Genomic DNA, 24472 nt, shown 5'->3' with positions numbered 1-24472 from the left:
GACAAAAGTTATATGCAGACAGAAAAACGGAGGGAGTAGCTTGCAATGTCCACCAGTTGATTATCAACATGTTTGTTTAGTTCAGCCAATGCTTCATGACCTATTATTAGTTTGGTTGGCAGCTTGGTGCAAATAGCTCTCTCTTGCCATGGAGCTGTGTCTCCTGAATCAACGCGCATGCAGCTAGCCTTTATTGCTGAGGTGTAATCAACGCGCGGCTCGTTCCTGCCTGGTGCAGCTAGCCGTTGGCACTACCGTGTAAGTAAGGAGAGTATAACCGCACCTAATCCCTGCCCTCACAGCGATTTGGGTTTTCAGCCGTCCGTTTTATTGATCTGGGAGTTCTTGGCCGTCAGATCTCGTTTCTAATGTGATCTGTCCCGCAGTCTATTTTAACTAGCCCAGCTGTCCTGTGGGCTGCTGCTCCACGGACCGAAACGGAGGCCTCTGATGCATTGGGCCTTCGGCGAGCGGGCGGCCCATTCGAAGGAGAGAGGCCTGCGACCGCGTGTGGTCCATCCACTCGCGATCAAGACGGCTTCGACTCCACTCCCCCTTCCCTCAAAAATAAAAAAGACTCCACTCTCCCAATCCCGATCGAATCTGAGGGGAACAGCGACCGGAGGTGAGGAGCAGCCGGTGCGGATGGGACGGAATCCATCTGGTCGATCCCAGCGACCGGAGGAGGAGGATGCGGATCGAGGCAAGAAAGGTGGGGCGTCGTGAGGAGTAGCCAGTGCGGCCGGATGGGATCGAATGCATCCGGTCGATCCCAGCGATCGGAGGAGCAGGATCCGGATCAAGGCAAGAAATGTGGGGGCGAGGGAGATAATGGCAGGCGCCTCCCCTTCTTGAAACTGCTCTGCTCTCCTTGAAGCTCGCAATCATGGCCCTCCTCTGCTGGAACTGCTCTCCTCTCCTTGAAGCTCGCAATCATGGCGTATTATTCATTCATGGCTGGTAAATTCGCAAACCTTTCTTATGCCCAGTGGTACTATATAATGCTGCCCTCCCTGACTGTATGCACACACTACTCCCGCATCTTCATCTTCTTCAGCACCATGCTAAGGTATTTTGCCTCTAAATTGCATCAAACAATTACAATGTCCTCATTTCGTCTCACATAAAAGATATTCATACCCTCTGCCAACAAAAATATGTGCAGGTGATGTTTATGCACAATTGATTTGGGCAGATTATGAAGATTCCTACTGTCCATTTTTGTGCTCAGCTGTTCATCATCTCTCAAATGGCTTTTGGACAGGTAATTACTCCGCACATTATCCTTTCGTGTTTTGCTATCAATTTTACTACTACGGCACAAATTGCTTAAACAATATATTCCTCTGGTATTCATATCAGGCTGCTGTATCGAACAAGTGAATTAGAAAAGTAGTATTACAATGCGCAAAAAAATGTAGCCATTCCGTCGTAGGGGGAGCCGAAGCCTCGACATCTTCTGCCTGTACTAATAAACGAGCAAAGTCCAATTCTGTGGATAATTTTTTTCCCTAAGTACCCAAAGCAACATTCAAATGAAAATCGTCTCGCCCGTATTAAATTCAGAAGATAGAAGAAATTAATACAATCAGGGCCACTGCATGATGCCACTGGCCATAGAATTGCCTCTTAGTGAGGAGTATGTACTGATTTGGCATTTCAATTTGGGGAGTTCTTCAGTTTAGGCGCATTTGGGAATTCTTCAGTTTCCCATCTTCAATGGATAACGGTTGTTAATTCTGGTCTAAAATTATTTATTTGTTGATCTAATCATGCTGTAAGTTAAATTTATCTATGCAGATTCACCCATCGTATATTCTCCAAATAAGTATGGGAATGGTTTTTGTTTTGCCGTAAGCATCCATATAGAGAAATTCATTTTGATGTGCCAGCTCTAAGTTCATATAGATGTCCATATCAGACCTATCAGAATTAAGCCTACAGATTGTCTTGATTTTCTTGTATCTGAATTTGGATGTACCAACTGGTTTTTATGCTTGTGTATGACAGCAATGGCTATTGTGAGGTTGCAGCAGGGATACACCATTAGAACTGACCTTATTCTTTCAAGAGCTAAGATCTACTCTGGTGTATCTTTCAAAAGCTCAAAAATCTTGGGTTTAACTAATGGCAACACAGCCACGAGCATTGGTGTTTTTTCTCGGTTTTTTGCAGGAAGAAGCAAACATTCAGGTACAGATTCAAGCATCTACCCCAGCCACTTCTTCACCACTCCAGGCAGAAGCGCAAACACTTCTTCTTGCAGCCAACATATCCCAGCTCCTCCAGGTCTAGCAGCCAACTTTTCTCACAGATAATCTCACCCTTGCCAAGGAGGCGGCACCTAGGAATGTCACTGCTGACACTGTTCCTTGGGCGGTCAGAAAGCATCTTGCGCATTTCTACAGGACCACCCAAGAATTGCAGCTGCAGGTGTTTCACATCTCTAGGGAAATCAATGGTATTGCTCATAATGTAGCTCATTAGGTTCTGAATCGTTCCATTGAACCCGTTTTTAGCTGTTTTGGTTCAGCTCATAGGTATAGAACGTGCCATGTAATTTCTCTCCTCTCTTCTCTAAATCTCAAGGGTGTTTTTCTTTATGCTTTTGAGCTGGATGAATTTGTCGCCTTCGACGCTTTTCTCTGTTTAAGAAAAAGCTTATACAGCAATGAGATTACCTGCTAACTTGTGCATACAAGTTTGTCATTTTACAGGTTCTGTTATTTGGAATACTTTTCCCCAGTATACTAAGCTCCTTTGAATGCATTACTGGCTGTATAGAATTATGGACCACCCCGATCAAAAAACACACATCTTCATATGCATTTTGAAAGCTGGTGTTTTTTCAAACGTTCCAAAAGTTTACTTCTCTTTGTAAAAAAATCTTGATATTCGAACAATCTGATCTTGGAAAGGTAAGTATTTCTTTGCATCTTATTTTAAGCTACATCTTGCAGTTTACTTGATGCTATCTCTGAAGCTTATACAACTTGATATGTGCAACATGTTGATTAACAAAATAAATTGACCAGTCAATAATTGTTCTAACATATATGTACCATCCGTACACTAAATGGTACAAGAACTATAAGAGATGGCGTGCACAACCAACACATAGCTGCTACTACATAACAGTCATGAGTCAATTGATATTGAATCTGGATAGGTTGCATTTACATTGATTTTACCGTACAACTCATGCAGTTCATTTTATAGTTTCATATATAGGCTTGAAATCGATTGAATGGGTCCAAACGGATTTTAGGCCTCAGAAATCAATCAGTTTACTATCAAAATTTACATGTTGGTCTCACTTTCTATGGATAATCCAGAGATGTCATATTTTGTTAAATTTGCTGCTTTGATGGTTAGATCTTTCTGCCATGTGCTATCACAGACTTTGCAAGTTGTGAGCAGTTATATGAGCGAAAATGCTATCTCGCAGCATTATTTGCCTAGAAGCACAACCGAATTCTAAGGACTTCATAAGTTGAGTAGTTGATCATGTAGCATCCGCTCATTTATGATAGGCTTTGTTAGAAGTCACTATCATTCTATCATCAAAATAGACGGGCGCGTTGATCTAGTCAATTTTAATCAACGCACCCATCTATTCAATGCGTGAGGCTGCCATGTCGGCCATTTATCGGGGGCGCAGAGGCAATATGAGAACTATACCAGTTCGTGAACGCTGGCTAGAAAATGTTATACGGCATCCATGTATTGGAGTAGCACGAATCACGAAGAAAGGAGTGGTGATGATAACGACCTCGCGTGGCTGCATGTCCACATGCGATTTCTCGTGATTGATACTGCTACTTAGATGGACTTGTATTTATATGGTTTATTTATTGTCCATTACAGAGAGCCATCATAACCACTAGTGTTACTCTCATCGTGAGTACAAATTCGCCCACATAATCAGTAAACTTTCTAAAAATATTAAAATGTATCAAAAAATCTGTTTTTTTTGTCAATGAACATCAACAAGTGTTCTAACATCATGCAAAATTTCGCCACGAAAAGAAATCCATAGAGGTGTGTGCAAGAAGAGCCAAAAATAAGTGATCCAAAATGCGCCTTTTTGAGTCTCAATTTTTTATCGGTACAGGCCTCCACGGATGTCTTTTGAAGGTGAAGTTTTGTCGGATGTTAGAACATTTTTTTGATGTGATTTTTTTCATTTTTTAAAATTTACTATTTATGCAGGTGCATTTGAGCTTGAAAGGAGGTAATCCATGTCCCATCATAACTAACTTTTCTTACAAGAAAATGCCGTGTCAGCAGTACAATTTTAAAGAAAACATAGGCTATAGATGCGCTTCTGATAGATCATTCATACTGCATCACAGAATTAATCTTCTATATGTAAATAGTCAGTCCCTATTAACCTATTTCTCTCAACATGCAAGTACATCACCTGACCATGAGCTCAATAGCTAATTGCCATTCTATTATGCTATTTATATCAAGTAAGTATTTTACAACTATACAATAATCAAACAGAATAACCATATGTATTTTCTAGAGAGGCAATTTTGGAACCTTTAGGGTATCATCCGGTCCTCTTAGGCCAACTCTAACTGATCCCCTAAAAGTTAACAGAGTAAAAGGCTTAGTGGAGTATATATACTCCACTAAGTTTTGGCCGGACCTAGCCGATCCCCTAAACTTAGCGGAGTAATTTTTTTTCATTTGCATTTCAATTTCGGCCACCGAAACACATTTCTTTGCTTCTTTATATCATTCAGCGACATTGGATTACATAATAATTCATCATTTCTTTGCTAGAAGAGTAAGACCAAAGAAAACAAGAACCACAATTAGACATTTTAGAAAATATCCAACTTCATAACTGCTCCCACTAGTTGGATTAATTAGTATCTTCTCGATGCCTTTATTGTTGATCTGTGGATTCTCGATCTTGCATACTTCATTCTTCTTTGATTCTAAAGAAGTAGACATTGCTTCCCCTCTAATTTTTCTCTAATATCACATCTTGTCTCATGTTTAGCCTCAATTCTAGCAACAAGTGCACGAACATCTACTGATTTTCGTGCTATCAATAGATCGATGTATTCTTATTCCCAATACCAAAACTAGCATCCATCATCCTACGCACATAGATTAGCATCAATGAGCTACCAAAATTGAAACGAATCCGGAGAAAAACCAAATCAAAACAAGCACATACCCCATCGTTTGTGCATTTGAAGAACACCCATCTGGGATGTTGCGGTGTGGTAGAAACTCGGCGCACCACTTGCCATGTGTAGTCGTCGCACTGTATGACCGGCAGCTGCAAGCAGGTGAGCCGGTGCGCGAGCGCGGAGCCCGGGCGACGGTCGTCGTGTACTTGCTGGCGGACAGACAACAGGAGCAATTAGAGTGGCTAGATGAAGAGACGGCACCTGCATGCGGCGCATAGGCTTTGCCGGGGCTGTGTGGGCCGCCTCCCGGCTAATCCATGGCAAGGTGCAGCCGCTGGTGGCCGGAAACGCCAAATCCGACGGCTAGATGAGGAGGTGGTGGAAGACAGCGGCAGAGGCCTATAGGGCTTCACCGGCGGCCGGCCGGTGCCGGCGGGGAGGGGGAGGGGTAGGAAGGGCGGCGGGGGCGAAGATGCGGCACGGGATGGGAGGCAGAGGCAGCAGAGGAGAGCCACGTTATTTTACTCGGTGAAGAAAAGGAGTAAAAATAGGGAAATTTTTAGGGAGTGGAGTAAACTTATACTCCGTTAAGACGGATTGGGATCGGCTAGGTACCGGTTAGTGGAGTAAAAAGCTAAATATACTCCACTAACCGGTTATGGGGGATTGGTTAGGAATGCCCTTCAACCAAATGAGCTATATTTTCAAAAGTGATATGAATTATGAACCTTTAGTTCATTTATTTGAATATAAGGATGGTCAGAGAGTACCGTCAAGGTTCCAAATCTGTATATCTAGTATTTTCAGCTTTAGTTATCATGTTATCATCCAAATATTCATATTCCATACAATCATGTCTCATTGAAATATATTGCAAAACATGGCCACAACGTGTGGGGTATCATCTTGTTAACTACAATGTGTGCACCACAACCACCACAATGGTTTATTTTTAGATGAGAGAGAAATGTCATTGATCACATCTTGATCAGGTGCTAAGCTTACGGAAGGACATGACTGCACCATCCGCTGGCCTTGGGTTTGGGAGGTAATCAATCTCTGCATCAGGGTTCAGCAACTCCCATCTGAAACAAAATGCTCATATGTCAAACTATGATCAAAATGCCACAAGAAAATTCAGCAAATAAACAGGATCTCATATATCTCGGTGGCTATGTAGGATTTTAACTCACTCATAGCCAATGGAGAGATGATGAAGCATGATGGTGAGCTGCAACCTAGCGAGCATGTTGCCAGCACAGATCCTGTAGCCGCCTCCGAACACAAGGTACGTCCCTGGCTTTGCTGGCTCCTACAGGTTCATATCATTGAGGATTGATGAAACTTAGTTGCATGCATGAAAATGGTGATCAATGAGAAGATTAACTAGAAACTTACATCCCATCTGTCAGGGTTGAAGGTGAGGGGGTTCTCGTAATTGCCGGGATCAGTGTGCAGCGACCTCACCCACACTACCACCGACCAACCCGCCGGTATCGTGTACCCATTGTGATCCACATCCCTGTTCGCCACACGGTGCAACATCGGCGATATGTTAGCCATCCGAATTGTCTCCTCCACTACCTTCGCGGTGTACTTCATATTCGGGAGGTCGTCATGGGTGATCATTGACGATGCCCCTTTGCTTTTGCTCACCGCCATATTCTCCTCCCGGAGCTTGGCTAGGGCGACGGGGGATTTGGCGAGGTGGTAGGTAGCCCACATGATGGCGCTGGCGGTAGACTCGTATCCAGCGATGACGAGGGAGACGATGTTGTCCACCACCTCCTCGTCCCTCAACTTCCTCCCCTGCTCGTCCTCCATGTGCATCAGCCCACCCATGAGATCATCACACTCCCTGCCCACCTTCTTCCTCGCCTCCAGCTCCTCTCGAAAGATAGCGTTTAGCTTCCGACGACACTACACAAGCCGCTAAATTTAGTAGTACACTTTGAAAACAGCTTGTAGAAAGAGCAAACATAACATAATACCTTGCGAGCACTATGAAATGTTGTCCCTGGAAAATCCAAGGGGAATGACCTAAGGCCAGCAACCAAGTCACGGAACAACTTGTCGATCTTCTCCGTCAATGGAGAAGGCTCCATGCTAATGAACATCTTGCAGATGTTGGCGAACGTCACCTGTCCAATTTAGAGAGAAATCAATGCTGAGAGACAGACGAAAACGTGAGCACACCGTGAGCTGGCATCAAGAAACATTTATGCACATTATAGTACTCGCATGGCGCTAACTTGCAAAGTTTCATATTCAAATATTTTGTTCGTTTTGAGAAACAAAAAGAAAGGAAGTTAAATGCATGGATCTGAACACAAACTCAGAGCCTAGATAGAGAGTGTGCCTGGAGCACATTCACAACTTCAGCGATTATGAATGGATTAGTTTCTTACCCTCTTCACCTTAATTAAAAATAGATTACTACCTTCATTCTGATTTATTAGCTCTTCTTGTATTTTAGGTCATATTTTTTACCATGACTTTAACTTATAAAATATAAGTTATACATAGCAAAAATAATATTAGTAAAAACAATTACGAATTAAACAATATAATTTTTACGACATGCATTAACATTTTACTAGTCAAATGTGTGGTCGAACATCGACTAAAAATACGATGGGACTAATAAACCTTACATTCTTGATCTCGGTGGCAGCGACGATGGTCCCCATGTCGGCCCAAGAGGCCAGCGCCACCATGATGCGGGGCTGCATGACGGCGGCGATGGTCCGAAGCGAGCTCGGCCGGTTGATGGCTGCGGTGATGAACCCGCGGAGCCTGGCATGGGTGGCACCCTCAACGTTCACCACGGACGTGATGCCCACAAGCTCCGGCACGGGCCACCGCGCACCGAAGTTGTCGGGGGACTGAAGAACGAACTTGTTGGCGGCCGGCGAACAGGCGATGACAGCGGGGGAGCCGAAGAGGTGCGTGCGGTAGAGGCCGGCCCCGGCGCCGCCGTGCGCACGCCTCTTGGCGGCGATGAACTCGTCAGGACGGCGCGCGAGCTTGAAGTGCCAGATCAGAGAGAGCGTCTCGCCGAGGAAGGGCAGGCCCATGTGGCCCGGTGGGAGGCGGCGCTGGCTGCCGTGTTTGAGGAAGAAGGCAGCGCGGTACCAGGCGTCGGTGGCGTTCCAGACGGCGAGGCAGAGCAGCGGGGCGGCACCGAAAACGAGGCCCAGCCACCAGCCCCACTCGCCCAGTACACCTCCTCCTCCGCCTGCTGCCACCATCGCCATTAATAGATGGACTGATCTTGTTGGAGAACTGGAGACGATGACCCATGGAGGTGAGGTATACATATAGGCGAGGGCGAGAGTGGGCTGGGATGGATTCCGAGCTGCTGATCCATTACCGTGGGGAGGCACAAGGGAACAAAATTACGCATGCTCGCTTAACCGATTTTGGCTGCTTGCATTGAGTACACAAGTGATTTTGGCTGCTGCGCTTGATGGCTAGCTAGCTAGTGTTATTGTTCCGACCGGTGGATGCCCCATGTGTACTCGCTGATACTCCCTCTATAAGCAAATCCTATATAGTACTTAAGAGAATGATCTTCATTAACTTATTTATCTTAACATGCAAAAATGCCACATCGCCAAATCATTATGGATGGGATAACCTCAACATGCAACTATGCATCGGGAAAGACCCACCATCACATGTAACCGGAAAAATATTTTTTATTCTATTATTGTACTTATATCAATAAATATTTTACAACTATATATAATCAAATACGATAAGTTGTATCTATTTAAAATTTTGGTTCAGGTATTATTAATCTAAATATCTTTATTCCACACATCAAATATCATTGAAATGTATTGCAACCGATTCTCGCAGCAATGCGCGGGGTATCATCTAGTATGTAACATTTTAGGTCATTGGTCCAATGTTGAGCCCGACCAATGATGCCTAATTGTTTATCCTTACTGCTTAGTCATGCGTTCGTCTTGTGTCTAAAATTATGTATGTCTTTTCTTTCTTTATTTTGAATTGCCCCCATCTTTGATTTTCATCATTGGTTTCCATTAAGACCGCCTCAACAGGCTCACTTCTTATTGATTTACCAAATAATGTTGTCTTTGATAAGCCGATAAATGACTTCTAAATAAATGTTCATCAAATGAAATCGTTTTTTATACAAACCTTATTAATATGCGCATGTAAATCACGGGCTAACGTCCAAAATATTTATACCCCCATTTCCACACACGGTCAATTATCTACTAACTAACTAATTAAGGGCATTATCTTGTTGCTGCTTTGGCACCCTGCGAACGAGTAACTTACTATGTTCCAAACTGTGGTTACTTTACTAATCTTGTGGGTGGTGTCCCCAATGCCATCACATCACACTAAGACATGATTCAGTTGTCACCATTCCGATTGGCACAAACTGAGCCTTATTGGCCTATATATCAACTTGTGCATGATTAGACTCGTCAACTTTCAAGAAGGCTCAACATCATTTTCTTTGTCAAGTCTTTTATAGTTTGTACCGGCTGGTTTCGGTGGTGGGGATTGGGGATCTGATGACCTTGAGGACCCCAATGAAGACCCCGTTGACGATGATCTTCTATCTGATCCAAACAATGCCATGGATACTGATAAAACCCATGTCAGGGAGGCCTGCACTAACAACCCTAGGGTTGTCAGAAATGGTTCTAAGACTCTTCGATCATCTATTTTTTGTGCTACAGATAACTATAGAGGCAATCCACATTCGGGAACAACTTCTAGTTCACTTTGATTATGCCTCTGATGGTGATGTTGGTAATTTAATTACTTGTCGCTTTCCTGCTATCACTAACCCTGTGGAACACATATTTGAAACCTCCATTGCTTTGGAGGAAAATCTACAATCCATTATGCCCAAGTCTACCAACAGTGGCTACCGTACTGATGTCCTTCTTCACCCCGAGGAAAACAATTTATGAAGAGGGGGAGGTTGAGGATGAACACAATCCCTTGAGGCCCGGAGTGGAAGACTTGGACCATGTCAAGAAGAATAGCTTCCCCAACTTTGAAGATGTTGCTGCTTCTAAGAAGAAAAATGATCTTAAGAGGTAACAATGCGGGCCTGTCATGGCTCCTAGGCCAAAGCAGGAGGGCTCAATGTTGTCTCTATTAGGAAGAAAGCTAAAGAGTACAAGATGAAATAGAATCTGGAGATCACGAGAGCCTAAGGTAACTGCTCTGCTACTACTAGCTCTGAGGTTCATGTTGACTTAGGTGCTAAAGTTGATCTTGTTATTGGTAATAATGAATATGTGTGATGGATGATGAGGATACCCATACTACAGTTATATTCTCAGCCCCTGCGACAACGTCAACTCAAATTTTTTGTTTTTTTATTTCCATAAACACAAGGACCAATGACTTATGGCTCGCACACACTAAACTAAAGTATCTGGTAACTTTATTTCTAGGAACTCTTCCAAGTGTTTCTCTGGATACGAGGCAACCACAAAGCTACAATTGGCTAGCTCAACTCAGTTTGTAGCCAACCGAAGAATTGGCTTTCTGGTTGCCTCATATCGGTGATACTATACATGCTAACTAAAATATCATAGTAACAATTTTTAATACACGGTGAATAATTTTCAGATACACAACGCCATGAACATTTTTGAAAAATAAAATATGAACAGTTTTTAAATACACGGTGAAATTTTTTTAGATACATGGTGAACAATTTATAGTACACAATGAACAATTTCTAGAGATGAGGAACAACATTTTATATACAGTCATTATTTATTAATACACTCTAAACATTTTTTAAATACATGCTAAATAGTTTTTAAAATTAAAGGATGGAAATTTAATATACATGATGAATAATTTTGAAAATTTTGAACCACGTAGTGAATCTTTGAAAATTAAATGATGAATATTTAAAAAAAAGTAATAGAACCAGTGGTGCTTAAACTTGCCACCAATGTTCACTTTAGTGCCTAAACTTGAAAAATACGCCAAACTGGTTATAGAACTTGGCCCGAGCTTGTAAATACGGTGCTAATCCAATCCGCAGACGTATAATGCGTTGATGTGACACCGTATTTTGATTAGCATTAATGTACGTCTACATGACCAATGGGCCCCACATGTAAGAAAAAAGGGAAATTAAATGATTAGAAAAGGTTCCCTCCTGGGCTCGAACTTACAAAGAGAAGCTAGCTAACGCAGACCCATACAAATATGCCACTCATGCCAACTAAAGACAATGACTTTCTATATTATAAACGAACACACTCGTGTGGTTTTAAATGAGTTGCTGTTTGTGCGGCACATGTTGCACTTGTTAGCTTTCTCAAAAAAATTAGTATTTCTAAAAAGTACGTAACTATTTTTTTTGCGGGAAAAAAGTACGTAACTATAATGGTAGTAATAAAAATACAGTGAGTCCCATGTCACGCGTGAATGCTTATGAAAATACAGTGCCACGCCAGTGCATTACACTTCTGCGGATTAGATTAGCATCGAATTTACATGCTTGTGTCAAGTGAGCATTGATGGCAAGTTTAAACACCACGGGTGATATTACCACTTTTAAAAAACACTGTGAACTTCTTATACATGATGAATAAAGAAATAAGAATGAAAATAAAATAAAATAAAGTAACAAAAAATCATTTTCACCCATTTAAAAAATCATGGAATTTCTAAAAAGGAAATATGTGAATATAAAAAATAAAAAATACATAAAAATCAGAAAATATGGTAAGCATAAACGCACAAAAATCAGACGAGAACTTGTTTCACATTTTAAACCGCAGAAACTAATAAGAAACCAGTGCACAAAATGTGTTTTTCAAGGGAAAATGATTAGTCCCTTCGCCACTGCACGACGACCCATGTTGAGAGGAGGCAGAGGTGAGCGTGACCAAGGACTCGCAATAGGCGAGTTGTCTCGAAGGATCTTGCCAGACCCTGGAGTACTGTAAACCCTAGCATTTGACCCCTAAATAAGGTAATGCTAGGGCTAGCTTAGTAGATATTAATCTAATCTCACACCCGCATGATCCTAGCGGCCTCTGCATTTGTACACCATATACTAGTTCTCATACGATGCTGATCATTAATACAATCAAAGTAGGAGTAGGGTATTACCTTATCATGAGGGGCCCAACCTAGGTAAATTGCCTTACGTGAATTCCATCTGGTTTTCCTGCTACGCGTGACAACCATTGAGATTACTGTTGAAATAATGAACCAACAAGGTCAAGCTCTGATGCAAGCATCTGAAGTGATGTTGCTTATGTTTGGTGTGGCGCTCATGTGTTGTAGTTTCATCGTCTATGTTCTGAGGATATGTTGGATGCATGTTGTTGCTGGCTATTGTCTTTTGCCATCTGAGAACTTTGCATGTACCGAGTGATTCAATATCGGTTGCTCGTAGTGGGTTTCCTACCAGCTGCTCCAACTCGCTCTCTTTTTCCTATCTCCTCTAGGTGTTGTTTGTATTTCAGACAACGTATTGTCATGTGAGCAGTTAATGAAAAATGGGGTATGCCCGGTAGAAAACAAAAGTGTTGGCATTCAGTCTGGCCTAGAAATCAGGCTTGGTAACTCGTTGAGACCGACCTATACACAATACACACTGAAACTTTTAGTATGTGATTTCGAAATCACTAAGGAGTACTCTTTGAAAAGGTCACTCCCACCTCCACATGTTGTGACAAGCGGCATATTGCATGTGTGTCACTTGTCACAACCTTTGGTAGTCGTTTATTCAAAATGTTTTATCTCTTTAACCGTGCATCCAAATCCTGAACCATTTTTATCATTGGATTCCTCAAGTTGAGATCTTCAGAATTAGATCCCATGTTGATAGGTTTCGACAAACTATTTTACACAAAAAAAATATGAAAAAACCGAACCGGAACCATGGTTTTTTCTTCACCTCTTTTCCCTTTTCCGAAGAGGCACAACTCTCAAAAGCAAATATGTGCCTCCATTAAAAGCAAATATGTGCCTCCCATGAAAAAAATGTGTTTTTTCCCTTTTCCGAGTTCCTCTCGCGGAAGTAAATTTGTGTCTCCATGAGAAGTAAATCTGTTCCTCTCACAGAAGAGAAAAAACCATGTTTTTTTTTCTTTTCCAAGATGCACAGTTGTGCCTCTCGCGGAAGCAAATCTATGCGTCCATAAGAAGTAAATCGGTGCCTCTCGCAGAAGAAAAAAATGTGTGTTTTTTTTCCTTTCCGAGAGGCACAGTTGTTGTGCCTATCATGGAAGCAAATTTGCCTCCAAGAGAAGTAAATGTGTGCCTCTCACGGTGGCAAAAAAACATGTTTTTTTTTCTTTTTCAAAAGGCACGTGGAAGCAAATCCGTGCCTCCACGAGAAGTAAATATGTGTCTCTCACGGAAGAAAAACAAAAGGTAAACAAATTTTTTGCGCAATCTTTTTTTGAAATGTTTTTTGTCCAAAACCTAGAGAAAACCGGGCAAAACCCCCAAAACTGACAAAAAAACAAAAAAGGTCATCCAAAATCTGGAAACGCATACAGAAAAATAAAAATGAAAATCGGGAGGGAGCGCCCTACACATGACATGTGGCGGCGGCTGAGAGCGCGCTAAGTGGCGCACTCACAACCCATCAAATTTGACCCTTGTGGAGCCCCCCCCCCCCCCCCCCCCGCGCGCAAGGAGTACTCCTTGATTTGTTGCTCCCAGGTAATTTTGAATCCTTCTTTGCATAAATTTGTGCATTTGGACCCGAATTCGGCCGAGGCCTAAGATGTTATGTGTACCTAATGGGCCATGAGTTGGTCCCTAAGTAGATGCAAATATGTACTTCATTTATCGCAAGAAGCAATAGTGGGGCACAAGCTGGCTCCCAAGGGGCATCTCCAACCCTAACCTGCAAATTTGCTCCGGCATCCGTTCGCGGACAGGGGGGTCAGTCCACGGACACGGATGCGGGAGCCGGCCATCTAACGCTAGCAGCATACATTTCAATCATTGTTTGAACAAACCCGGCGAAACCCATGCAAACACGGCGGATTTTCATATAAACAGGACGAAATTTATTACATTTCAAACATTTTTATCATAGAAACAAGTCAGATACATGGACTTGTCTGTTTTACAGCATGGAGTATACTTGGAGGCCTGCTGATAACCCACAAGTATAGGAGATCGCAACAGTTTTCGATGGTAGAGTATTCAACCCAAATTTATTGATTCGACACAAGGGGAGCCAAATAATATTCTCAAGTATTAGCAGCTGAGTTGTCAATTCAGCCACATCTGAAGGACTTAATATCTGCAGCAAAATATTTAGTAGCAAAGTAGTATGAAAGTAACGGTAACGGTGGCAAAAGAAACATTAGCAGTTTTGCAGCAATTGTAACAGTGGCAACGGCAAAGTAAAGTAGCAAAGATCAATATGTGAAAAGTTCGTAGGCAATGGATCAATGATGGATAATTATGTCGGATAGCATTCATCATGCAACCGTTTTAAGATAGGGTGACACAGAATTAGATCCAATTCACCAATATAATGTAGGCATGTATTCCGAATATAGTCATACGTGTTTATGGAAAAGAACTTGCATGACATCTTTTGTCCTACCCTCCCGTGGCAGCGGGGTCCTAATGGAAACTAAGCGATATTAAGGCCTCCTTTTAATAGAGAACCGGACCAAAGCATTAGCACTTAGTGAATACATGAACTCCTCAAACCACGGCCATCGTCGGGAAGTGTCACGACTATTGTCACTCCGGGGTTGCCGGATCATAACACGTAATAGGTGACTATAACTTGCAAGATAGGATCAAGAACACAAATATATTCATGAAAATATAATAGGTTCAGATCTAAAATTATGGCACTCGGGCCCTAGTGACAAGTATTAAGCATAGCAAATTCATAGCAATATCAATCTTAGAACATAGTGGATACTAGGGATCAAACCCTAACAAAACTAACTCGATTACATGGTAAATGCCATCCAACCCATCACCGTCCAGCAAGCCTACGATGGGATTACTCACGCACGGCGGTGAGCATCATGAAATTGGTGATGGGGGGTGGTCGATGATGACAATGGCGACGATTTCCCCTCTCCGGAGCCCAAAACGGACTCCAGATCTGCCCTCCCGATGAAGAACAGGAGGTGGTGGCGGCTCCGTATCGTAAAACGCGACGAATCCTTCTCTCAGATTTTTTTCTCCCCGAACGTGAATATATGGAGTTGGAGTTGAGGTCGGTGGAGCTTCGTGGGACCCACAAGCCAGGGGGCGCCCCCCTTGTAGACATGTGGTGGGTCCTCTCTGGTTGATTCTTTCGCAGATATTTTTTATTTATTTCAAAAATATTCTCTGTGAAGTTTCAGGTCATTTCGAGAACTTTTATTTCTGCAAAAAAAAGTAACACCATGGCAATTCTGTTGAAAACAACGTCAGTACGGGTTAGTTCCATTCAAATCATGCAAATTAGAGTCCAAAACAAGGGCAAAAGAGTTTGGAAAAATAGATACGATGGAGACGTATCACCTGCCTTACTGAATTTCATGACTCTCTTTAGCGAGAAGAGTTCACTAGGATGGTTTCACCCTGTGGTTGATCTGGGGCACTCGGAGGAAAGAGATCCATGAGGATTCAGAGCCCTATGTTGACCCACTTCGCAAGCTTTCTATCTGAGCTGGAGCTAATACATACACTGTCAACAACTGCAGCGCAACCTCCCACGCAAAGGCTGAATCATGGCTACCTCGGCCAGTGAATATGATAAAATTTAATGTGGATGCGGCGGTCTCTCGTGGGAGTAAACATGGAGCTTAAGGGCCGTTTTGCAGAGATCATGAGGGAATTTTTTTGGGAGCTTTAGCAGTTGTATTTGGTGCCATCTCTGACCCTCCTACACTCGAAGCTCTGGCCACTCGAGAAGCCTTGTTTCTAGCTGGGGATCTTTATGTTCAACACATTCATGTGGCCTGCGACTGCAGGGTTGTGGTGGAGTCCATCAAGGGAAGTTATGATAGCTACGGAGCCATTATCCAAGAAATCACAGAACGTGCTAGGAATTTTATTACTTGCAATTTTGTTCATGCGTTTGAATGTCAAAGCTCACAACCTCGCGAAGCATATGCCCTTTCTTTAGGAGTTGGTCGTCAGGCTTGGTTAGGCCAACCCAGTAATCTTCCTTTTGTTCCTTTAACTATTGTGACACTTACCCACAAAAAAAGAAAAAACTATTGTGACACTAAAGACCCTCGGGGTTTGTCTAAAAAAAATCGCAAGAAACAACGCGCAGTGATTATTAGCATGAAACTAATATTGGATTAGAATCAAGCTATTGGTAGACGGCTATCAGGTACGGCAAGCATGAAAGAGACCGATGGAGCACATTTGGCTTTGCTCTTTTGTCACTTTGTGCAGATGGTAGATGGCCAGATTCAGTCGACGTGACCTCTAGTAAAGTATTTGCAAGTCAAACCAATACTCAGCCATACACACATAGTATACACGACGTATACGCAGGTCGATGGATCTGAGTATCATCATCCATGACCTGGCGTACATAAGAAAAGAAAGGGATGGGTTGGATGGGGATCCATTGTCCATGCCTTCTTGCCTGCTTGCTACAAATTCATGCAAGCCTGGAGCATTTATAGTTCTTCCTCTAAAATCCTCTTTACTACTCCCTCGATGCAAAAAAAAGTGGCCACAGCACTTTTTTTTTGATCGGAAGGAGTACTAAAAATTAAAGCCAAAAATATATTAGTAGTTCTACTAGACTAACCTAGCTCTAAACATCTATAATCACGAACTTTTTTTGGAACATCCCAATAATTAGCCCCTTTGTCCTCAAAAGCAGGCAAAAAAGCGAAAGTGCCTTTCTACTCCCGAGCTCAAATGAGCTTAGTGAACAGTAAAATAAAAAAGAAAATAAAAAAAATTAAGAAAAAAAATAATGTTTTTGGAAGAAACATTGATAAAAGTTCTAAGTGCTTGCAAAAATTCGTTATGGAATCACATTCTTGTAAGGCGTGGCAAAAATAACAAATTTAGTGCTCCAAAATGCTTTTGAAAGTACTCCCTCTGTTCGAAAAAGTTTGTCCCTTAAATGAATGTATCTAGCACCAAGTTAGAGCTAGATACATCCATTTGAGGGATAAGCTTGTGACAAGGTTATTTGGACGGAGGGAGTAGCATTTTCAGAGTACCGATTTTGTTTTTTTCGCCACGCCTTTTAGGAATGTGATTTCATGACAATTTTTTTGCAAGCACTTAGAACTTTTGTCAATGTTCTTCCAAAAAAAATGATTTTTTTAATGTTTTCCGATTTTACATGAGTTCGGGAGCAGAAACTCTGCGTCCGCAAAAAAGGCCACACTCCTAAACTATCTCTCGGCTCCTCAATTCCTGGCAAAATAGCCACCCCTTGCGCCAAACCACCGTGTAAGGTCTCCATCCACCTTCTCCAACGACCACACTGCTGTGGGAACGGACTCCTAACTAAATACATAGAACTTCGTGAGCACCTACTTGACAAGTTGACCGCCCGATCCTGGCCCACAAATTTAGGCACCTGCACTGCTCAGGATCGTGAGACACGAATCATGCGGTTTACATAGGTTCATGCCCTCTGATAGAAGGTAACACCCTATTCTTGCCTTGGATGGTGCTCTCCGATGATCGGGATGGTCGCTGGGAAGATCCGTTTCTTGGGTTACAAGCTCTCAGCGTCCACGTGGTGCCTAGCTCGAGTGACCCACTCGGCTCCTTGGCAAACAGTAGGGTGGAACCGGCATGCCGGGGCGTCATATCCTCGTAAAGGTGGGTCTCGGACCTACGGAGAGTTGGACTAAGGGGATGGATGGGCGTGCTGAGTTCCCACCAACCTGAAGCGCGAGAAATCATTTTTGACCTGAAATTAATTACAAGGGGTTAAGTTTCCATCATCAAAGAAAAAGGAATTGAAGGAGATGGGATAGAAAGTTAAATTATCAGACAAGGGCTATGACTATGTGAAGCCCATGCTGACATGGCTTGGCTATGGGAGGGTTTGACAATTTTGACAAAGACACTAGGGAGGCAATCAATGAGCCGAGCCACCCTACCCCACCCACCACCCACCAGTAGTAGCAGCCAGCCAACGACCATCGTGTCCGACCCAACCCGCAATTTATCCGACCAGCAGAGTCAGTGGGTTGGTCAAACATGTGCGGCGCCCATGCTCGAATCGATCTCACTCTCAGCTCAGCTCAGTGGAGGTAGGGAGATCACTCTCGCAATAAGATCACTGGAGAGCGAGCGAGGCTACCTCAGCTCAGCTGCCTGCAATAAGAAAGGGAAACACTTGTAGTATACGTACTACACTAGTCTCATCGCACATGGATTGATCCCAGCCACAGCCGCCGAGCAGCTTCCGCCCCCCTTCCGCAGCTCAGATGCCGACGACGCCGACGGGCCGCCGGCCGCCTCCGGCCGCCGTCCTCCTCCGTTGCTGCTGCTGCCTGATCTTGCTTATGCTCCTCCCGGCCTGCCGCGCCTTCCCGCTCTGCACCGACGCCAGTCAGTGTCCAGTACCCAGCACACCGTCGCTTGCTGCTCAGCCTCTGCTTCTCTCTGCTACTTATATACAGTCCATGTCTTGTTGTTTTGCTCCTTTCGATCAGGGGCGCCGCTGCCGCTCAACGGGACGCTCGCCTTCTGCGGCAACGCCCCCGGCGCCACCTGCTGCGACGCCGCCGACGACAAGGCCCTGCGGGGCCAGCTCCAAGCCGCCAACGTCTCCGACGCCGCCTGCGCCGCCGTCCTCAAGTCCCTCCTCTGCGCGGTGAGTGCCCGCCATGTGCTCGACGCTTTGCCTCGCTGGGCGTTTCATCAGTTATTTTTATTATATAGTGTTGGTTATACCGTCTCCTGGCTCTACTACTCAAAGTATGCATGCACATCATGACAACAACTGTTGGTAATTCAGTCGCCTGGTTCACACGAATTCGCATGCTGATTTTGTCTTGCACCTCACATGTTGCTATGTGGGTTCCTCTGTCCCATGTGAGAGATAACTAACTGAATGAATCAACAGAGACCGCTCTACTTGGAAAAGATATTAAGATTTAACAAACCAAGAATTGGATTACCACCAGGTTCCTGAACCTGGCAGCTGATATACTGAATTGTACCTATATGTCATGCTTTTTTTTTCAAGAAATGCAATCCATAAACTTGGCAGCAGATCTACTGAATCTAACTTACATTTCATGATTTTTCCAGAAATGCAATCCGTATTCTGCTGAGCTGTTCGACGCCGGGCCAAAGATCCGGACGATTCCGTTCCTGTGCAGCTCTGCCTCCTCGGCGACCTCTGCTCATCAGTCCAAGGAATCAACAGTACAGGACTACTGCAAGCTAGTCTGGGACACCTGCAAGGACGCGACGATACACAACTCCCCTTTCCAGCCTCCCCTGCAAGGAGGTGGGAGACTGCCTAGCTCATCGTCGAAGCTCACCGATGCCTGGCAGTCCGAGAGCGACTTCTGCACGTCGTTTGGTGGCGCGCCCAGCAACCGATCCGTGTGCTTCAGCGGGAGCACAGTGTCATTCAACGCTACCCAGCCTTCGGCGTCTCCGAAAGGGGTATGCCTAGAGAGGATCGACAACGGGTCCTACGCCTACCTCAACATGGTTCCTCACCCTGATGGGTCTAACAGGGTCTTCCTGGGCACCCAAGCTGGGAAGATAGTGCTGGCAACCGTCCCGGATCAGGGCTCCGGCGGCACGCTGCAGTTCAGTGAGGCGGGCCTGTTTGTCGACCTGACTGACCAGGTGCATTTTGACTCGACGTTCGGGCTCATGGGCATGGCGTTTCACCCAGACTTTGCGACCAACGGGCGTTTCTTCGCATCCTACAACTGTGACAGGACAAAGTCACCCAGCTGTTCTGGTAGGTGTTCCTGCAATTCTGATGTGGGCTGTGATCCCTCGAAGCTTGGCACCGATAATGGCGCCCAACCATGCCAGTATCAAGTCGTTGTGTCAGAATATTCTGCTAAAGGCTCGTCGTCAAATGTTTCTGAGGTTTGCTCGTCCGGATACGTACACTCTTCCATTCATGCCTTGAACCTCATCCATTCACACTATTCATGCCATTCTTCTTCAGGTTACATCTGCCGATCCAACTGAAGTCAAAAGGATTTTTACTATGGGGTTGCCTTACACAAATAACCATGGAGGTCAGATACTTTTTGGGCCTACGGATGGATACCTCTATCTCATGATGGGTGACGGTGGACAGAAAGGAGATCCTTTTAATTTTGCGCAGAACAAAAAGTCGCTTCTGGGGAAAATTATGAGGCTTGACATCGACAGTACGCCGGGTAAATTCTTCGAGAAGGCGTCTTTTGTCATTTGTTAGATTTGCAATTTTTATCTCTTTCACTTAAGTTCCTTTAGTTTTCATGCGGCATCTTTGTATGCTGCTCTGATTTGTTTTAGTATTGAAAGGTTCAGTTACGAAACATTTAAGTAAATTTAAGTCGGTACTATAGAGTAACATGGTTCTTGCTCTTGGTTCTAACTAACTGCTTCAGTGAGACTTCTTTAACGACATATCGCTTTTAGTTCAATTGTATTTGGTAAGGAAACCACTGGACACATTATTTCCCTGTCTAAAGAATGGGCTAGTCAAATCTAGTTCAAAACCTCCATAGTGGAACCATATTTGCCGAAGTAGTATGTTACTCCCTCCGTCCCATAATATAAGAGCGTTATGTATATGCTCTCAATTCATAATTCGTTATTTTGGCCCTTAACACTTTCTAAGATTTTGCACTGGTATCTTCAGGACTCGGTAAAGTCACTAACCAAAGCTTATGGGGTAACTATTCCATTCCAAAAGACAACCCGTTCTCCGACGATAGTGGCTTGGCACCAGAAATTTGGGCATTGGGCGTTAGAAACCCTTGGAGATGCAGCTTTGATCTTGACAGGCCTTCCTACTTCTACTGTGCAGATACCGGTCAGGTATCATTTCAGGATCTTAAAACAGTTCTAACTTGCGAGGTGCTAAGTTTATATTGGTTTTATTGGTCCGATATCCTAGTGGGGCTGTAGTGCACTTGAGTGGGATCAAGCTTGATAGCTATCTTACTATCTTTCTGAACTTGACATGCACTTACAATTTACAGTATAACATTGTAAGCACAGGATAGGCATGTAGCACACGATAGTTAAAACTTCGTAAGCGTTATGTCTGATATGCATAATATTAATAGAACTCAACTTTTCATTCTCGTCCTCCGATTTTTCCATGCTATTGTTTTGTTTCTCTGGTGTAGGTTGGTACAGTGTTTAATAATTAGTTGTTATTTAACTCCTTTTGTATATTGTCCCAACAATGTAGGACCAATACGAAGAGGTTGATTTGATCTCCAAGGCCGGAAACTATGGATGGCGTATATATGAGGGTCCATTGGTGTACAATCCACCGTGGACACCTGGAGGAAACACATCACTCAAGTCCGTAAATGTCATTCCTCCTATTATGGGATACAGCCATTCTGACGTCAATAAAAACATTGGATCTGCGTCGATCATGGGTGGTTATGTCTACCGAGGATCCACCGACCCCTGCCTGTATGGAAGGTATTTGCTTCGGTGAAGCACCCTTGGCCTCTGCATTGATCAAAGCTTCGTCGAAAGGCATCTTGCATCTTGCACTGATTTTGAACTCGAAGATAGTGTGGAGCTACTACGACGATGTTGAGCACATTTTTTAAGTTGTATTTACTGGATGCATCTGCTGATGTGCTTTCAGGTACCTGTATGCTGACCTTTACGCATCAGCCATGTGGACTGGCACGGAGACCCCGGAGGGCAGTGGGAACTACACCTCCAGTCTGATCTCCTTCAGCTGCTCCAAGAACTCTCCCATCCCCTGTGACAGCGCCGCTGGGAGCCCTCTCCCGTCGCTCGGTTACATATATTCCTTCGGCGAGGATAACAACAAGGACATCTACGTCTTGGCAAGCAAAGGCGTGTACCGGGTTGTCCGGCCGAGCCTCTGCAGCTACACTTGCCCGACAGAGAAACCTGAGACGAACAATGGGAAGGCACCCGCGGGTCCTTCATCAAACGCGCCAGCAGCAATGGGAATGGGCATGAAAATGGGAGCTCTATTGCTGTCTGCCGCCACGTTTTTGATGAGATAGGAGGATCCTACTACGTCGATTATGTCTTGGTATGCCGTAAGATCAATCCTCGCATTTTAGCATGTATTAGCAGTACAATAATAAGTCAGCAATATTTGCTTCTACAGTTAGGAGTATGAATCATGACACATGGGCCTACGAGGATTAGATTCTGAAACTAAATATCAATCTCTGTATGAGCATAATACCTCGTTATACATTATATTTCTGAAGCCACTGGGCTTGCTTTCGATTGCCTTGATTAATGGCCCTTTGACCTCTACTCTTTCTTGCTTAAGGCTTGAACCAGTCCGTAGCATTATATTGTTGTTAACAAGAGGACAAACACACGCACAATTCACTACCAAGAACACACACTCACGCAGCCTGTTGCAGTGGCATATGTTCATATCAGTGTCTTGATGTGCATATGGATACCTCGATGTTTGCAAGAGGGCCAAATAGTGAAGGAAACTCTATTCATGTCCATATTCCATGTTCCTCTCCAGCAATCTACATACCATTCATGGGGACGGGCGACGGCCATGGCGCTCTGCAAAAGCAGAATTGATTATTGGTTATTTGTAGTGGGTCTCCATGTCCATCATATTTTACATTTTTACTTACCAACCTTTGGTAGGAATGTATTGCGTGGCTTACATATGTTTTGATTGATAGATAAGTTCAATTTACCCCCTAACTTGTACTTGATCTAAGTTACAACTCTAAACTCCATGTTGGCCGGTTGTAAACTGTTAAAACTGGTCAAAACAGGGCTGACTGAGTGTTTTTTGAACGGAATGGGAAAAGGAAGTGCTTCAAATCATCGCGAAAAAGGTCGAGGTATTTCAAACTCTTTGTTGGCAAGGACAAAGTAGGGGAAAACTTCTGAAGAAATTTCCATAATCTATGATTCTCTTTCGGAGTTGGAGGGGTTACTTTAGACCAATGTGAAGCCGGGGATCGTAACTTAAACTTAGGAGGTGTAAACCACGATCACTCCTGTTATTTTTACCGGTCTGTGATTGTCGAAGAAGCTCTTGTGTCACAGTGCCAAGGTTAATTTACAGGGAAAGAAGGCATCATGAACCTTAATCTTCTGCTATATATGTTTAGTTTGGTCCTAAGGGATTAATTGGGAACTATTATGCTTGATCTTGTAGTTTTTGCAGTGAGCTCAAGGATGCTAGCTAGCAGCAGGCAAGGAGGCATGGATCCCCAACCAACCAACCAACCAAACCCACTGCACCACATGCATGCAAGTGGACCATATCCATCCTTTTCTTCTTTATGTAGGTATATGTATGCCAGGTCATGCATGATGCCTAGATCCATCCACCTATGTATTAATGTATCTATCTATGTATGGTCGTGTATTGGTTTGACTTCAACTATACTTAAAAGGTCTACTGAATCTGGTCATCTGCCATGTATCATCACGTCAGAGAGTGACAAGAGGCAAAGACAAATTTGCTCCTTCTCTATCATTCTTGTCATGGTCATTAGTTAGGGCATCGAATGTTTGTTAATTAATTTTATTATTGTCATGGTCCAATTTTGATCGAATCCCTAGCTTGATTCCAGTGCAAGGGAGGCAACCGTCTCCCTGGTTGCTATCTCTCCCCTTGGTGTTGATCACCATTGCAGTTGGTGTTCTTGCACCAAATCAAATGTATACTATGTCAGAAGGGCCATCGTTTTTGCCCGCCGCGACTTTCTCTCCAGCGATCTAGGCACAGTTTTCTCCAGCACATACGATGGACCACAGCGCTCTCCAATGGAAGAATGGAGGACTGTCTATCTTGCCCTACAACAGTCCGTGACAGTGGCACCGGTTTTCTTTGCTTTCCTTTGTTTTTTTTTTCTTATTCTTCCTCTTTCGTTCATCGCTTTTCTATCTTTTTTATGTTTCCCTATCGGGTTTCTATGGTTTTTTTATATTTCCATATTTCCCTTTTCTTCCTCTTTTAGTTTTCACGGGTTTTCTTCATTTCTACGTTTCTCAACAGGTTTTCTTCTACTTTCTTTATTTGTTTTTTCCTTTTTTTCTCTGGTTTTCTTCGCTTTTTATGCTTGTCTACGGTTTCCTTTGGGGTTTTGCCTTTTTATTTTTCTTTTTCCTTTTCCTTTTTTATTCAATAAATGTCT

The 24472-nt window shown here is 43.6% G+C and overlaps 2 protein-coding genes and 1 long non-coding RNA gene across 6 annotated transcripts; 2 read left to right on the top strand and 1 right to left on the bottom strand.

Moving 5' to 3' along the window:
* Nucleotides 1-575: 575 nt before the first annotated feature.
* Nucleotides 576-2696, top strand: LOC123119033 (uncharacterized). Its single transcript, XR_006458397.1, has 2 exons — nt 576-1069; nt 1166-2696. It is a non-coding gene; the product is annotated as an uncharacterized lncRNA (long non-coding RNA).
* A 3298-nt stretch (nt 2697-5994) lies between these two features.
* LOC123124055 (ent-kaurenoic acid oxidase 1) lies at nt 5995-8484 on the bottom strand. Its single transcript, XM_044544761.1, has 5 exons — nt 7808-8484; nt 7145-7294; nt 6552-7073; nt 6347-6465; nt 5995-6238 (listed from the first exon to the last, which is right to left on the bottom strand). Exons 1-5 carry the CDS (start codon nt 8471-8473, stop codon nt 6142-6144), a joined length of 1554 nt encoding a protein of 517 aa, XP_044400696.1. The 5' UTR covers nt 8474-8484; the 3' UTR covers nt 5995-6141.
* Nucleotides 8485-18330: 9846 nt separating this feature from the next.
* Nucleotides 18331-23811, top strand: LOC123119032 (HIPL1 protein). 4 transcript variants are annotated; one of them, XM_044538674.1, is made up of 8 exons: nt 18331-18704; nt 18809-18969; nt 19410-20213; nt 20296-20512; nt 20980-21158; nt 21538-21779; nt 21952-22374; nt 23497-23811. In XM_044538674.1, the coding sequence occupies exons 1-7, from the start codon at nt 18581-18583 to the stop codon at nt 22343-22345; spliced, it is 2121 nt and encodes a 706-aa protein (XP_044394609.1). In that variant the 5' UTR covers nt 18331-18580; the 3' UTR covers nt 22346-22374; nt 23497-23811. The 4 variants fall into 4 exon arrangements, with proteins under 4 accessions (XP_044394609.1, XP_044394607.1, XP_044394608.1 ...); XM_044538672.1 differs by having other exon boundaries at nt 23488-23811; XM_044538673.1 differs by lacking the exon at nt 23497-23811 and adding an exon at nt 23099-23433.
* Nucleotides 23812-24472: the final 661 nt, after the last annotated feature.

The sequence above is a fragment of the Triticum aestivum genome, chromosome 5D, assembly GCF_018294505.1.
Source record: "Triticum aestivum cultivar Chinese Spring chromosome 5D, IWGSC CS RefSeq v2.1, whole genome shotgun sequence".
NCBI classification, from domain to species: Eukaryota; Viridiplantae; Streptophyta; class Magnoliopsida; order Poales; family Poaceae; genus Triticum; species Triticum aestivum.
This window is presented reverse-complemented; position numbering and strand designations above follow the sequence as displayed.